At 37.1% G+C, this 15,440-nt stretch overlaps 1 protein-coding gene across 2 annotated transcripts; it reads left to right on the forward strand.

Annotated features, from left to right (window-relative positions):
• Positions 1–537: 537 nt before the first annotated feature.
• On the forward strand, positions 538–11,827 carry GluRS-m (putative glutamate--tRNA ligase, mitochondrial). 2 transcript variants are annotated; one of them, XM_089647085.1, is made up of 6 exons: positions 538–1,338; positions 4,505–4,700; positions 6,171–6,385; positions 7,872–7,987; positions 8,535–8,644; positions 9,310–11,826. In XM_089647085.1, exons 1-6 carry the CDS (start codon positions 998–1,000, stop codon positions 9,862–9,864), a joined length of 1,533 nt encoding a protein of 510 aa, XP_089503211.1. In that variant the 5' UTR covers positions 538–997; the 3' UTR covers positions 9,865–11,826. The 2 variants fall into 2 exon arrangements, with proteins under 2 accessions (XP_089503211.1, XP_089503212.1); XM_089647086.1 differs by having other exon boundaries at positions 1,158–1,342; positions 9,310–11,827.
• The last annotated feature ends 3,613 nt before the right edge of the window (positions 11,828–15,440 follow it).

Below are 15,440 nucleotides of genomic sequence, written 5' to 3' on the forward strand. Positions count from 1 at the left end.
ACATGGCCCGACTCAAGTATCTGATTCACTTGGTCGTGCTATGTCTTCCTCGGGCGTCCCCGACGGTAGCAGTAGTTTTTCTAACATTAATAATTAGTCCTACATCATGGGTCCATTTGAGAAGCTCGTTAAAGTCTCTTTGTAATTCTTGTATAGCTAAAGGAATTTTCATTGGATACTACAAGAGCAGTATCATCAGCAAAAATGAATCTACGAGCATTTTTGAAAATCTTACAAGGCAATCATAAATAATATATAATTTTCGACCTAGAATTGACCCTTGCGGTAAAACTGCTTGAGGCATATATTAGTATGTAGACTGACGCAAATTTCGACATTGTTGTATCTTTTGATATTTTTACTGCATATTTTGACATAGATATACAACACTTCCTAACAAACTTTTTAATGTTTTTCTATTGTAGTTATAGTTTTGGTCACTACGATCGCTAACGTAGCTTTGCTATCGACTTTGTCTCTGAGTTTTATTTTTATTTCCTATTTCCCATTTCCATGCCATTTCCTAACGTCACCCGCAAAACGTTAACGTCAGATAGTGAAAGTTTATAGGTATACAAATAAATATTGTACAACAAACCCAAACGAATCTTTCATGAGAGTGGTTTATTTATGCTTTCATGCGTCTAGGTATGCGTCTGGGTAGGCCATTAAAAATTGTACGAAAGCAAATTGACAGCTTCAAAACGATTGCGCAAAAACCTACCTAACCTAATTTGTCGCCAGAACTTCAGAGTGGGTGGTTTATTTATGCTCAGAGACTTGAGTGGTTAATTTATGCTCAGAGCGCCAACCCATCGCGTCAGTGGTTTATTTATGCCCATCGCCAACCATGCGCCAACTCAAAAGTCAGATTGTGTCAGAAACAGTGAAAGTCTATTATACAAATTGTACGACAAACCTATTATAACGCTTATAACCCAATAAACACTTGTAAACAAAACGTATTTAATACACAAACAGTTTTTTTAGCTTCAAAATGATCGCGCAAAAATTTTGTCAATCATGGACGAGAGTTTTGAAGACATTTTCTCGGTCGTATAAAACCAGTCAAGTCAGGGTGAGATTTGCTCCAAGTCCAACGGGACATTTACATCTCGGTGGTCTTCGTACGGCTTTGTATAATTACTTATTCGCAATGTCCAATAATGGCAAAATGATATTAAGAATTGAAGACACAGATCAGACCAGGAAGGTGGAAGGAGCCATGGAAGCGCTGATAGAAAATTTAAGCTGGGCGGGAATCAATTGTCACGAAGGACCAACTCAAGGAGGAGAATATGGCCCTTACGTTCAAAGCGAGAGATTGCAAATTTATCAGTATGTATGTCAATTTATTATACATTTATTTTATTTTATGTGAAGAAGTGTACGTAAGAGTCTCAACTGTTCGAAGTCAGCGGGCTATTGCATCCGCGATTGGGGTATGTTGTTGGGCTGAAGGGAGTGAGAGGGAACTGACATGGGCAAGGGAAAGGTGGGGAAGTACCTGGCTAATCAGATCTGGTCAACAAACACAGCTAACGCCATTTCAAGCAATGTATCATTTCTGATCAGTGGTATATCATTAGGTGCGATACTGAAAATATTCACAATAACAATAACATTTGGATCATTTGTAAAATAAGTTTTTTCTCGAAGGCATCCTAACAACAGATTGCATCCACCGCTCATCAGTGAATAAAATTATAAACTATAATGTGTAAAATGTGTGATGCCGCCTAAAAATGTGCCTATTATTTATGCAAGCAGATAATAATATTATTATAAAGGAAAGTATCAAGACTGTCTTCGGAACCACGACCAAGATACAAGACTTACTGAGGTCTGCAAAGACTAAGTTTCCTCTGGAAACAGATGGAGTGTATAAACTCTGCTGCCGGATGTGACAAGGTCTATGTAGGCCAGACAGAGCGGACTATTTCCAAAAGGATTTCAGAACACTTCAGAGCTTGTAAACTCGGCCACCCTGACAAATCGGCAATTCCCGAGCATTTGATTGACACCGGGCATTATTTTGGATTTGTTCCTGAAGTCCTGGGGAGACCCAAAACTTATAGAGCACAGCTGATTACGGAGGCCATTGAAATTCACAAAAATCCCGTAAATATTAATAGAGACGATGGAGGGATACCAGTAGTTCTTGGTATCCGGTAATTGACGGCTACACCAGAGCTAAACAAAGTAATCAACTTTTAAAATTATACGTTAATGTTAGCTCAGAGGGTTGGAGCTAGCAACACGGTATCACATCCTCATACATAAGCTCACATTTCAGTTATATTGCACACACTTGGGAACTTTTATGCTAAAATCGCAGATACTTTTAATATTCCCCTTGTAAAGTAAGCTGCACTAATAACACATTTTAACGCCACTTATTTTAATGGGGTCACTACATAACAGGCTATTGTCATTGCTTCTTTCTTTGCTGTTATTTTATTTTTTATGTTTTAACTAAATTTAATTCTTTAATTTTTCTCATCAAAATTTAATACTGCACTATTTATATGTAAAAAAATAACATAAAAACTTTGTATGTAAATGGCACTTGTGCCGTAAATTCTGAATAAATAAATAAATAAAAAGTTAATCCTTTTTTTCTCCAAATAAGAATCCAATGGAGCATTAAATAGGTTTATATTAGAAGCATCTATGGCATGTTGTGGAAGTTTGTACCATGATTCCACACTTCCACTATTCTCTGTTTCCTAGGATTGGATGCAAAAGGTGTTTTGTAAAATTTTTTTAGCGTCCATGGAGATTAACATTTTTGTTGATGGTGAAGATTTCTTGGATGCCAGGGCTATTATCTAGCCAACTATAATCTGGTGATCTATACCAATTTGAGTGAAAATGATTGTCACCAATTTATATAAGCCCTTTCGTCTTCTAGGCACCTCTAGGTGAATGAAATTGATTATCTGTTCAAGCAAGGGTCACTTGTATGATTCGTTCTTGTGGTGGTTTTCAAAATCTCTTCCAAACCAAGGATCACTCCTTCCTTTCATCAGATGAGATAGACCTTATTTTTCTCAGGGCCTTCCATGTTTCGGTATTTGAAAACGCTTGATCAATTTCATCAGAAGTAAGGAGAAATCCATCCATTCATATTTTAGAATTTAAGTTTGAATTAATTAATGATGTTAGAATTTGGAAGTACAGGGTGCGCCAGAAAAACTTACTTATTTGAAAGTTCAATAAAAACAAAAGCACTGTAGTTATTGTTGTAATTCTTTTTTTATTTGAAAATGCAATGTACCAAGTTTTTTTTCATACTGTCTTAAAAATTACATCTTTTAAATGGCGACCCTCATCGCGCATACACTGGTTAAGTCGTTTTTTGAAGTTTTCGTCCACTCTTCTCAGCATATCAATCGGAATATTGGCAATAGCATCAGGAATGTTGTTCTTCAGGTGAGGTCCGTGGTCGATCGACATAAACAAGGGATTTCAAATAACCCCATAAAAAAATCACATGGAGTCAAATCCGGAGAGCGCGCCGGCCATGGGAGATCGTCTTGGAGAGAGATGAGGCGGTTGGGGAAATGTTGTCGCAGCAAATTCATGCCCGCTGCTCTCTAGACCACAGCATAATGGCAACTGACGAGAATGGGAAACAAACTTGGGGACGTCCTCCTCTAGATGTGCCCCCTCCCGACCCTCTACCTGCCCAACTCAACGGTCGGGAATTTTTTCAAATAAGTAAGTTTCTCTGGCGCACCCTGTATATTTTCAGTTGTAACTATAGGGTTTTCCAATAAGAGGTGTTATTTTGATATTCAATCGTAAAAGATCAATGGTTTCTTTGCTTGTGTGGCACGTAGCGCCGTCTTGTTGAAAGTAAACGTTGTCCAGATCAATACCATCCAATTCCGGCCATAAAAAATCATTAATCATCTCTCGATAGCGCAATCCATTCACCGTAACTGTTGCTCCAGCCTCATTTTCGAAAAAGTAAGGTCTAATGACTCCGCCGGACCATAAACCGCTCCAAACAGTCGGATAGAGAGTGAGAGTGAGAGTGAGGATAGAGAGGCTTTTCAACAATAACTCTTGGGTTTTCAGAGCCCCAGATGCGACAATTTTGCTTGTTGACGAAGCCACCGAGGTGGAAATGGGCCTCATCACTCAAGATGATTTGCATTTGATTCACTCAAGTGAATTTTAATAATTTCAATGCATTGTTGAAGCGTGTATCGTTCCATTTTTATTAATGGCGTAGTTTCTACTTGTCAAATGTGAAAAAATGACAGCTTCAAAAGTAACATCTACCGAAATAGCAGGCTATTCAAAATAACACCTCTTATTGGAAAACCCTGTATTTGTTAGTTGTTATCTAGGTAGCTAGCTGGCAGAGCAGCGCCCCGGAAAGGCAAGGGTCATGGGTTCAAGTCCTAGATGCGACCGTATCTTTTTCTGTTTCAAATTTTCATATAAGAATTGCTAAAATTTTCTTCATTAATTATATATTTTATAATTTCAGGAATAACCTAGAGCATCTTTTATCCAATGGCTCCGCCTATCGCTGCTTTTGTACTGACAGGAGATTAAATATATTAAAGAAGGACGCTCTTCGTAACAGGCAGGTGCCAAAATATGACAATAGATGTCGTCACCTGTCCGCAGAGGATGTCAAAGAAAAGATTAAAAAGGGAGATCAACATTGCATCAGATTTAAGGTGATTATTCTTTTAAAAAAAAAAACACAAACATTCCCGGGTTACGAATAACCTGACAGTATTTGAAAATCTACTACCACCACAGTAAGCGAAAAATGTTGCTTGTGTTGTGATGGAGGACTTAACCAGCCGAGGAATTGAACTCAAGAAGCCTGAGTGGCACCCAGACGCTATGCCAACTCAGTCCTTGACCAGTCTCAGCAGTTTTTTTAGCACACTGCTCCCAGCCGTCTGGAGCCAGTGAGACTATGGCATCCCCAATCGGGGTATGTCGTAAGGCTGAAGGTGGTGGGGAGGGGAAGAAAATGAGCAAGAGGAAGGTGGGGAAGTACCTGGCTATTTAGATCTGGTCACCAAGCACGGCCATGGTCATTTCAAGCAAAGTTTTGATTCTGAATTGTAGTCTTTTAACGGGGGATTCTGTAGCATTACTTTTAATGGCGTACAGTAACTAGATTTGAATCACCAAGTACTAACTATTACTCCATTTAGTTTACCCCACAACATTCCCCAATTGGGACTGCTACACAGTAGTTCTACAGCTGGATTATGTTTTTAGCTGTTAGCACAAATACATAAAAATAACAATTTTTTTATTTTTTGGTGTAGTATGCACATAGCGTATGAGAGAAATCAGTTTATTATTAATCCGTTATTTTTATTATAAGTTAGAGGAGAATCACTTGCTGTACTCTCTCAGTCATAGCGGTAATAACTAGAAGGTTCGGGAACGTTCATATATGTAACCTGCATCGACTTAGAACCTACTAGCGAAACATCGCAGGTACTGCCCATCTACCTACTTGCGGCTGCACGGATTATTCTCGAATGCATTTGGGCTTCTATAAACGGCCAAGTCAATAGTCAACAGTCAATCTTACAAGTGGGTACGCAGCAAGAGCTCCTGACATTAACTGAATCGGGCGGCCTTTTCGTCAAACAATATTTATATTTTTTTAAAGTTTTAAAATAGATGTATTATAGTTTAAAAAACTGGAGTCTTCTCACAAGCGTAAACATAACACCTTAACTTTAAACCAAAAAATGGATATTATAGGAAAGATCGATAGCGGTGTTTATTTGATTTATGAAATACCTGTTTTACTTTTGAACATAATGTATATCATCATTTGTTTTTACCAATTGGACATTAGACAAGATTAGACTAATTGGAGATAGGATAAGGTCCTCTCACAGCCACCGTGTTTGCATGATGCACAGGTGGGGCCTTAAAGTCGGCGATGTGTGAATGCGGTGTGGTGCAGACCACGGAACATGTGGTTAAAGAATGCCCACTGCATTCATTCCCCAGCGGGATTGATGAGGTCCACATGATGCCTGAGGCCAAATATTTCCCTCTGACCCCCCCACCATACGAAAGAAGAAGAAGAACTAATTGGACAATTGCCCGGTTTTTGGGGTGGCTGATTAATAATGTATAGATTAAAAATAATGTATTTTGAATTTCAGCTGACTCCTGATGTGAAGTATTTCGAGGACCTAGTCTACGGCTCGATAGCCTATGACATATCCCTCATCGAGGGCGATCCGGTGATCATGAAATCTGACGGGTTTCCCACTTACCACTTTGCCAACGTGGTGGACGACCACATGATGAAGGTGTCGCACGTGCTGAGGGGAGTAGAGTGGCAGATATCTACCACCAAACATATCCTCATGTATAGGTAAGGTCACTCATAGCATTTAATCCACAGAAGCGTGCTGTTGATGTTACTTTGTGCCCCAAGAAAGGTCAATTTTGTCTTACTTTGGGTGTTTTTGATACATTTAAAAAAATTTAATTAACCAAATTAATTCTTGGACAGTTAACTGTTTCATTGGCCCGTTTGAGGCCTCAGAGTTGAAAGGTCTTATGTAAATTGACAATATAATTTCCATCACATGCTGTAGATCTCACGACAGGAGTCATGTTTTTCAATGAGAAAACTAAAATGTATGATTAAAAATAATGTCATCATTTTCAAAACTGTAAGTGTTTGTTTGGTGAATTCAGACTGTTTCTGCTATCGTGGTACGAGAACACGCCGTTAGATGGAATGCAGGAAAACACTTCTTCTTGACATATAAATTTATTAATTCACAATATAATTGCAGAGGATCTTATTTTCCTCTGCTCAAACTTAAACTGAAAGAAATAAAGGTCTAGTTTCCTTTATTCTTCAGTTTTCTCTAGGTTTACATAAACCTAGTAATTATCTCACGACTGACTGCGTAGGTACGCATGTACCTACCAGTAATTTCAATACTGCCCTTTTTCTGGGAGGTATCTGTATTTAAACTAAATTCTGAAGGACATATTACAAAAATAAAGTTGTTCCACCCGCTCGTCAGCAAACAACATTCTTAAACATAAAAGATAATGCACTTAACTATCCTAAATGATACAAACGTGACTTAAACAATACAAATATTTATATTTATAATTTTTAAAAGGGATTATTTTAAGGGAGATGAAACTTTATTTGGGGTTTTTATTACTATGGGACAGGGGTGGGAAAGGTATTGGCAAATATTTTTAGGCATAATGGCTTAACTAGGGTGATCATAAAATGGAGAGCGAGCAGCTCTATTTCAAAGCTGCCGCCGCTTGAAGTAAAATGTCACGAATTCTTAAATCATAAATGATAAATTAAACAAGACAATATTTTTATAAAATACCAGGCCAATGAATTGTTTTATTGTAGGGTCGAATGTGCAAATGTGGGAAACTACGCTAACATAAAATACAAACTGGGAACGGGCCTGAAGGCTAAATTTTATTGAGCAATATGTAAAAGTCGCATTCTGGAAGAACCACAGACAAACAATAAAGTACCTACTTATATTATAATATTTTTAACAAAAAATTATTTTAATTGCCATTTTCAAAATTGCAACAGATTTGAGTTGAGAATTCACACTATCCGTGATTTTTCATGCGTCTGCCATAAAATATGTGGTTAACATATGACTGATGTTGTACTTTATTCAAAGCATTCTTGAACCCTCCTGGTGCCAAAAATATGGTCACGTGGTTTGCCTCCAGTGTGTCGAAATGATATCATGTTAGGTCAAGTCTATCAATTTGGGAGTCTATTTAGTACAAATTGGAAAATGTTGTACTTTTTAAAACTTCTTTTATAAGTGTTTTTGTTGCTTTTATATTTTCAGAGCTTTTGGTTGGGAACCCCCGGCTTACGGCCATCTCCCCCTCATCATGAATGCTGATGGATCTAAGCTCAGTAAGAGACAGGACGATATCCGGGTTCAGGAATATCGGAATAGAGGTATAGAATAAGTTTTATACACCTTCAAAACCAAATGGCGCGCAGTAAAAATGGAAAATAATCAACTGTTTTTCATGTCTACTTTGTGTTAAGTTTTGTTTTACATCAAATACATATTACTTAATGCAAATATTATTTTACATTGAATATTATTTTGTGTAAAATTTAGTTTTACGTCAAATATTATTTTGTGTCAAATATTGTTTTATGTCAAATATTATTTGATGTCAAATATTATTTTGTGTCAAATATTGTTTCATGTCAAATATTATTTGATGGTTTTATGTCAAATATTATTTGATGTCAAATATTGTTTTATGTCAAATATTATTTTAATTAGATAAAATTTTACTTTATGTCAAATATTGCAAATATTATTTGATGTCTAATATTTTTTTATGCGGACAAAGTTTTATTTTATGTCAAATATTATTTTCTGTCGAGATATTATTTTGTGTCAAAAATATTGTTTTATGTCAGCAAACAGTATTAGTTTTGAAAGTGAATAAAATGTAATTTAATATTGTATTGTTGTTTTGTCATGAAGGTATATTTCCAGCAGCCCTTGTGAACTATGTGACGCTAGCCGGGGGAGGTTTTAACAGAACTCAGGGAGAGGGCGTGTCCGCTGCTACCATCGACGAACTAGCTGAACAGGTAGCCCATTTCGACCCCTCTTACGTAAACTATTGTGTCTTCAATTTCCCAATTGTTAAGGAGGGCAGTTTAAAGTTTATCACCTTTCCAAAACCTTTTTGGTGTAAAATATAAAATGAAAATATATTAAAAAAAAAATTAATCAGTATTTGAAATTCAGTGATGAAAAGTAAAACTTTAAACCGCTATCGCCTTGTTCGCAGTATCCTGGAATGTAGCTCCATTATTTGGGTCCCTTCTGAACTTAACCATATCCTCGCAATAGAAAAAGTACAAAAGAGGTTTATGTGTTACCTATATATGAGAGAATATAAGTACTATCCATCTCTGTTCTTAACAGGAATGCTTGATTTTAACACCTTAGGAGCACGCCGAAAAAAAAATTGAGGCAAACATTTTTTTTAACTAATCTCTGGAACTATAACTTAATCCACTTACGTTGAAAGAGGTTAACTTATATGTGCCTAACAAGTATACGCTTGAGAAATCCCATGCATTCTTTTATACTCCCAAAGCGAGGATAGCGACTATCAGAACTCACCAGTCAACAGAGCCACTCAACTATCTTACATTTACCTCAAATTTGTGATCTTCTCCGTAATATATTGGTGCAAAACCGTTTTATGGAGAACATGAATAAATAAATAAAACGTTTTTCTTTTCAGTTCCAACTGAAGTTAGTAAATTCACATTCCAGTCGATTAAACCCCGATTTACTAGTCGAATGCAACCGCGTCGAGCTGATGGAACAATTAAAGGACGATAAACTTACAGACAACTTGGTGGAGGAAACACAGAAGCTCATCAATACGCACTTCAAAGACAAGAACCTTCACTGCGACACAAAACATGTCCGAACAGCCTTAAAATGGTCCTCCGGAAGACTGACTTCTTTAAACGATCTCGTATCTAGTTCTTTAGCATTCCTATGGATTTTGCCACGGAACGATTTGAATCTAGATGAGCAGAGTTTAAAAATTTTGGAAGATTTGATCGCCAAGTTAGAAAATGATGAAGGAATCAGTTATAAGAGCGGGGTGTTAAAGAGTATGTTGAGAGAGTTTTGCAGCGCGAATGATGTTAGATTCAACCATTTGATGAAATTGCTGAGGAGCGTGCTGAGCGGTTTAGAAGAGGGACCAGGGGTAGCGGAAATGATTGAAGTACTGGGAAGAGATACAACAATAGAGAGAATTAATAACGCAATGAGGGTTTCATAAACAAATGATACTTAACTGTTATATGTACAAACCACAGACATAAGAAAACAATAGACCTGCCTATGATGGAAATGGCGGGGATGTGGCGTGACTGTCTCCCTTTCAAGTGATTTGTGAAGGAAGGTGTGTGTGCCAAGACTGAGTACTGTGGAGGTCTATCCTCTCTGCCTACCCCTGTCGAAAAATGGCTTGGTCTTGTTTTAAATCTACCGTTTTGCATTTCGCGTGTCTGCAATTTTGTTTGTACTTTCCGTTTCAAGACGGTGGCTGTTTTAATGGTTCAGTAAAGATTATTGAATGTGTTTATTTGGACTTTCTTAATCGATTTAAAAAAATATATACAGGGTGTATCGGCACGTACCCGACAAACTTTAACCAGCTATTCCTTAGCATATTTGGAGTAAAAAATCTTATGTGCACTTTGCTGTCCGGTAACGTTTTTTTTTTAATAAAAAAATTATTATTCATATTTTCACCACATGTCACCACTGTTTTATCCTTTGTCAGAGTTTGAAAACCCATCTGGCAATATTTTATTCGAATTCTGTTGAATAATGTACGTGTGTACCTATATTGGCACGCTTTTACAATCACAACGAAATGGCACGGCACCATTCGTCTCATTTTTAACTATTATTATTTAGTGTGTGCGAAAGAGCGAAGACGCTTTTCGACATACTTGCTTATAACAGCTGTTGAACACGAAAAGCAATGCCAATGACAGTGATGGAGTGTGGAAAATTTTAATTTTTTGGTTTTTAATTGAAAAAAAAAATGCTACCGGACAGCAAAGTGCCCATAACATTTTTTACTCCAAATGTGCTAAGGAATAGCTGGTTAAAGTTTGTCGGGTTAGTGCCGATACACCCTGTATTATGGTACCTACCTGTCTGAAGAAAGTTTAAAACAAGAATCGTTTTCGATGTGACATTTCTTTGGACAAATTGTATAATTCTTTATTTGAAATTAAAAAAATGTTACATAAAACAACACGTATTTAAATATGTACCTACTTACAAATCTCAGAACTACTAGTTAGTTAGTTAGTTAGTTGTGAGAATAGAATAAATAAGAACACCTTTGGTAATCCTAAAGTATGACCATTCTTTGCTTAAATTAATGCAGAACTGTATCACCATAATTATGAATTTCAAATGAGTTGGTGATAAACCTGTTATTCTATATTCAATGGCTATATACAATGTCAGGCATATGTAAGAGGGAGAGCGTGTGCTAATGGGCTAGAACCATAAGGTATTATCTGAACCATAAGGTAACCATTAAGGTAGATACTAAGTCAGTGGTGACATTGGTTTCCATTCAAATCTATATGGAAGGCACATTCCTCTTTATTCTATGTTAAGAGCTAAAGGAAAATCGTTTTTGCTACTTTTGATACTTATTACTTTTCAGTATACCAAGCCCTGACCAAATGTAACATTGTACAATAGCCGTGTTATATATAAAATATGCAACTATAAAGGGTACCTTCATTCCCAGTCATTCATTTGTTTTTGGTGCTTTTATGCACTGGTATCCCGATGTTCGTCTATGATTATGTTAGAAGAAAAAGACCATTCTTTACAGCGATGCCATACCCACCAAAATTTTGGTAGATCTACCGATTTCGGCAAAAATCTACTGAAATTAGTAGAAATCTACTGATTTTGCACCTATAAATATTTTGACGCCCTACCGATTTTTGTCTCTAATCTACCGATTTTTGGCCACCTAGATCTACCGATTTTCATTTTTGCGGTATTGCATCCCTGAGTCTTTATCAAATCACCGGCCGAAAAAAGGGCTCTCGCTTGGTATGTTGCTGACGAATCGAGATTGAACGACATGTAATTTTTTAATAGTGAAACAATGCTGATCCAAACGAATTGGAATATCTTTTAGCCCGGCGAGGGAACTTTATACCCAGAATGATTGGGTAATCATCAACCATGCAAATAAAGGTTATACGTATTTTTAGTTGACCGGATAACTTATCAAAATGACAGTTCAACACACCTATGAAAAGTGCTATGAGGTTATGAAAAGTGATGAAACAAAAACTAGGTTAAATAGGTTACATATGTAACTATTTCACCTAGTTTTTGTTTCATCTTTATCATATTTATTTATAGAGCGGAGATGGTTTACATGTAGTTCCCATGAGCACTTAGGCCATACGCCCATTGCGCTATCTCCCATTTTACCTCATTTCTTTAACAGTCACCCGGTCCCTTTTATAAAGTTCACCAGGGTTGTCAATGGATATGTGGCTGTGTCTTCTGGTTCCACAATGTGTATTCCCAGGTCTCATTTCTCCTCTCCAATCCCCCTTGGTTCTCCGAAGGCCCCACAAGGGAAGAGAGCCTCATCTCTCCTCTCCATTCCCCTTCGGTTCCCTGAAGGCCCCACAAGGGAAGAGAGCCTCATCTCTCCTCTCCATTCCCCTTCGGTTCCCTGAAGGCCCCACAAGGGAAGAGAGCCTCATCTCTCCTCTCCATTCCCCTTCGGTTCCCTGAAAGCCCCACAAGGGAAGAGAGCCTCATCTCTCCTCTCCATTCCCCTTCGGTTCCCTGAAGGCCCCACAAGGGAAGAGAGCCTCATCTCTCCTCTCCATTCCCCTTTGGTTCCCTGAAGGCCCCACAAGGGAAGAGAGCCTCATCTCTCCTTTCCATTCCCCTTTGGTTCCGTGAAGGCCCCACAGGGGAAGAGTTCACGGAGGTGGCCTTATCTCTCTTCACTTTTCATAACTTTATAGCACTTTTTATAGGTGTGTTGAATTGTCATTTTGAGGAGTAATCATGGAATCGTATTTTTATATCCTTTTGCAACATTTATGTGAAATCTGGATTTTATTATTGTCCATGCTGCTATTGACAAGCAGCATTCATGTGAAGAGGTTCTGGCCTGAACCAAGGCAACTCACTGCCTTTAATTTTGGATCAAGGATCACCAAGATCAATCGCCAAAGCCTTCACAAACAAACTTTCATCACCTCATGTGTCATTAGCGAAGGAAGTAGATGTGTTAGTGACCCCGCTTGTTGATTGGAGTAGTGAATTAAGCCCTGGCAGAGTTCTTTACAGGTTAGATTGTGGGTTGTTTTTTTTTGTAATGGTTACTACACTAACAGCCGATTAGAGTTTCAATGTTAATAAGCATGTAAACTGCAACATAGTATAGTCTAAGACACATTACGCTATATGCATCAATGCATATTTGAGAGTGGCCTATGGAGATAACAGGTTAAGGTGTCACACTATGCTATAATCTTCCTCGGGAGAGGGGATCAGATCAATTGGGGAACTGCCACGGAATATTGTTTCTGTTTATGGGATCTGTCACCTTGACAGATGACAGGCGAGTGATCACGGCACTCCGTAAATTGATCTGACCCCCTCTCCTGCAGTAGGGGGTCGCATCATTTTCAAATATGTCCTGGCTAGCAGATCACGGCGTATCATCGTCGCCACGCCCACATTTATAACACGTCAGGTGTGACAGGTCTGAATGGCGTTATGAATTATGAATTCTGCTCAAGATTTCCAACTGCTCTTAACTGTCTGGAGCCAGTGAGAGGGGAAGGAGTTGTGGAAGAGTAAGGTGGGGGGATACCAACCAAGTAAATAGACACCGATGTAAAAGTTAAATATTTTCCTACCTACAGCTTGACATGTTTAACTTTGCAGATGGTGGCATGATACTGTAGATATAAAAAAAATATATTTCAAATTGGTTTCTTAATTGTTCCTCCTTTGGCCGCCTACATAATCGTGTCATTTGTATATTTTATGCTAGTTGGATGAACACCCACTGAACTTGATATCCGATAGAAGTGTGTTGTGGGCATGTCCGTGTGAAAGGTCTTATGTTAATTTTAACACACTTCTAGAGATCAACTGTTCAGTGGTGAACACCGAAGTAGACACTAAAAAATAAACAAATTAATGTGTAAATCTTTAAAAAAAAATGTTTCTTATATTTAAAAATAAAAGCAATTTATAAATATATCAGTTTTTATTCCAGATAATATCAGTTTACATGACTTAAAATGAGTCCCCTCACGCTTCCTTTAGAGGTGAAACCGTTTAAAAAGCGAACATTGAAAATAGGAAATAGACTGTAAAAAATATGCTCTACTAGTAACAACATATTTTACAGTAAGACTATTCGATAAGAAGCACCTATGTATTTGAGAAAGGAACTTCAACACACTTAGATGAGCAAAACATAGATAAATAAATCATAAATATTACACTTAGGTGAGCAAAATATATATATGTACATTATAACTAAATCATATTACATTAACAAAAGTTTTAAAGTTACAGACAAAAGTTTTTTTAACTTTACAATAATTCTTGGTCACCATTCTTGTCTTTGAAACATTTTGGCTAAAATTGAAGTGTTTTTCTTTGTAAGGGTTAATTGTATAGCAAAAATCGTAAAACAAAACATTTTTTAACCTTTTCAATGCTTATCTAGTCCTAGTCAAAGAGTTAAATGTTTTTAAAATGTCATGATAAGAGAATTTTTAGGTTTGTTTTTAGCGTTTGCAGTAAAAGTATGTAAATAGATAGCTAGTAGGATTATTATGGGATACACAAGAAACGTGAAGATGATGAAGAATTACCCATATATCTGTTGATTCAATATCTCGCCTTTATGGGAAGAAGGGCAGTTGAATAGTTTATTGTGAAACCAGTAGATACCTCCAAACAAACACCCAATGACAATCCTGATGAACTTTATTACAGATGACTACAAGGGAATAAGGTTAAAAAATGGGAGAACAAACAGGCTGAGAGCTTATGGGAGTTATATAGGAAAGCAGAACATTTCTGTATAAACAACAACAATAATAAGTCATGGAAGAGTATTGTCCAACAAACAATATAGGTATTTTCTTTACCGTTTTGCAAATGTCAACTTGCTACTGAATTTTTTTACACTTGCTATAAAATGATGTGTGCAGAAAGGGCCTATACACAAAACCACACAGAAGAACCTTTATAAATCATTCTCAATGCTTTCTGAGTTATCTTTATTCAACAAATAAATATTAGAATAAAGCTTAGAATTAAAATGTTTTATCTCCATATTGAGAAAACTGAAATTGAAAGTTTTTCAAACATTTATAACATAAAAATAATAAGTTTTTAGTTACATATTACGGTCAGTGGCGGCTAGCTCTAAGGAGCGTTGGAGAAACGCACTCCCAAAATTTCAGTCAGTCTAAAAATAATAATTAACAACTGATAATATCAAAAATCAAAGCAAATAGGAGCTCGAATTTTTGTTCTCTGTATCACGTGAAGTCGGTGCGAGCAAATTCCATATTGCTGCTCAAGAAATCTCACCCGGGAATATCAATTATCTGTACGCGCGCGCAGAGCGTGGATATCATCCACAGTATTGAAATTTATCCGAAACATGAACGGCGCTCGCCAATGCTTCTTAAACTCTTCAGTAAGATCACGCTGCTTTAGTTTACAGTTCGCATACCAATCATTCCAGTAGGTAGGGATAGATTGGCAATATTTTTAGCGCACTACCCGTTTTTGTGAGTACAAGCCGCC

The sequence above is a fragment of the Hesperophylax consimilis genome, chromosome 26 (assembly GCF_061612785.1).
Source record: "Hesperophylax consimilis isolate HC1 chromosome 26, BYU_Hcon_1.0, whole genome shotgun sequence".
NCBI lineage: Eukaryota > Metazoa > Arthropoda > Insecta > Trichoptera > Limnephilidae > Hesperophylax > Hesperophylax consimilis.

What these genes read in the sequence shown, in the direction of transcription:
- GluRS-m (XM_089647085.1), top strand. Translation starts at nt 998, where the DNA reads ATGATCGCGCAAAAATTTTGTCAATCATGGACGAGAGTTTTGAAGACA. An exon ending in GAGAGATTGCAAATTTATCA is followed by an intron (nt 1,339 to 4,504) that starts GTATGTATGTCA and finishes TTATAATTTCAG; the next exon opens with GAATAACCTAGAGCATCTTT. An exon ending in AAACATATCCTCATGTATAG is followed by an intron (nt 6,386 to 7,871) that starts GTAAGGTCACTC and finishes TTATATTTTCAG; the next exon opens with AGCTTTTGGTTGGGAACCCC.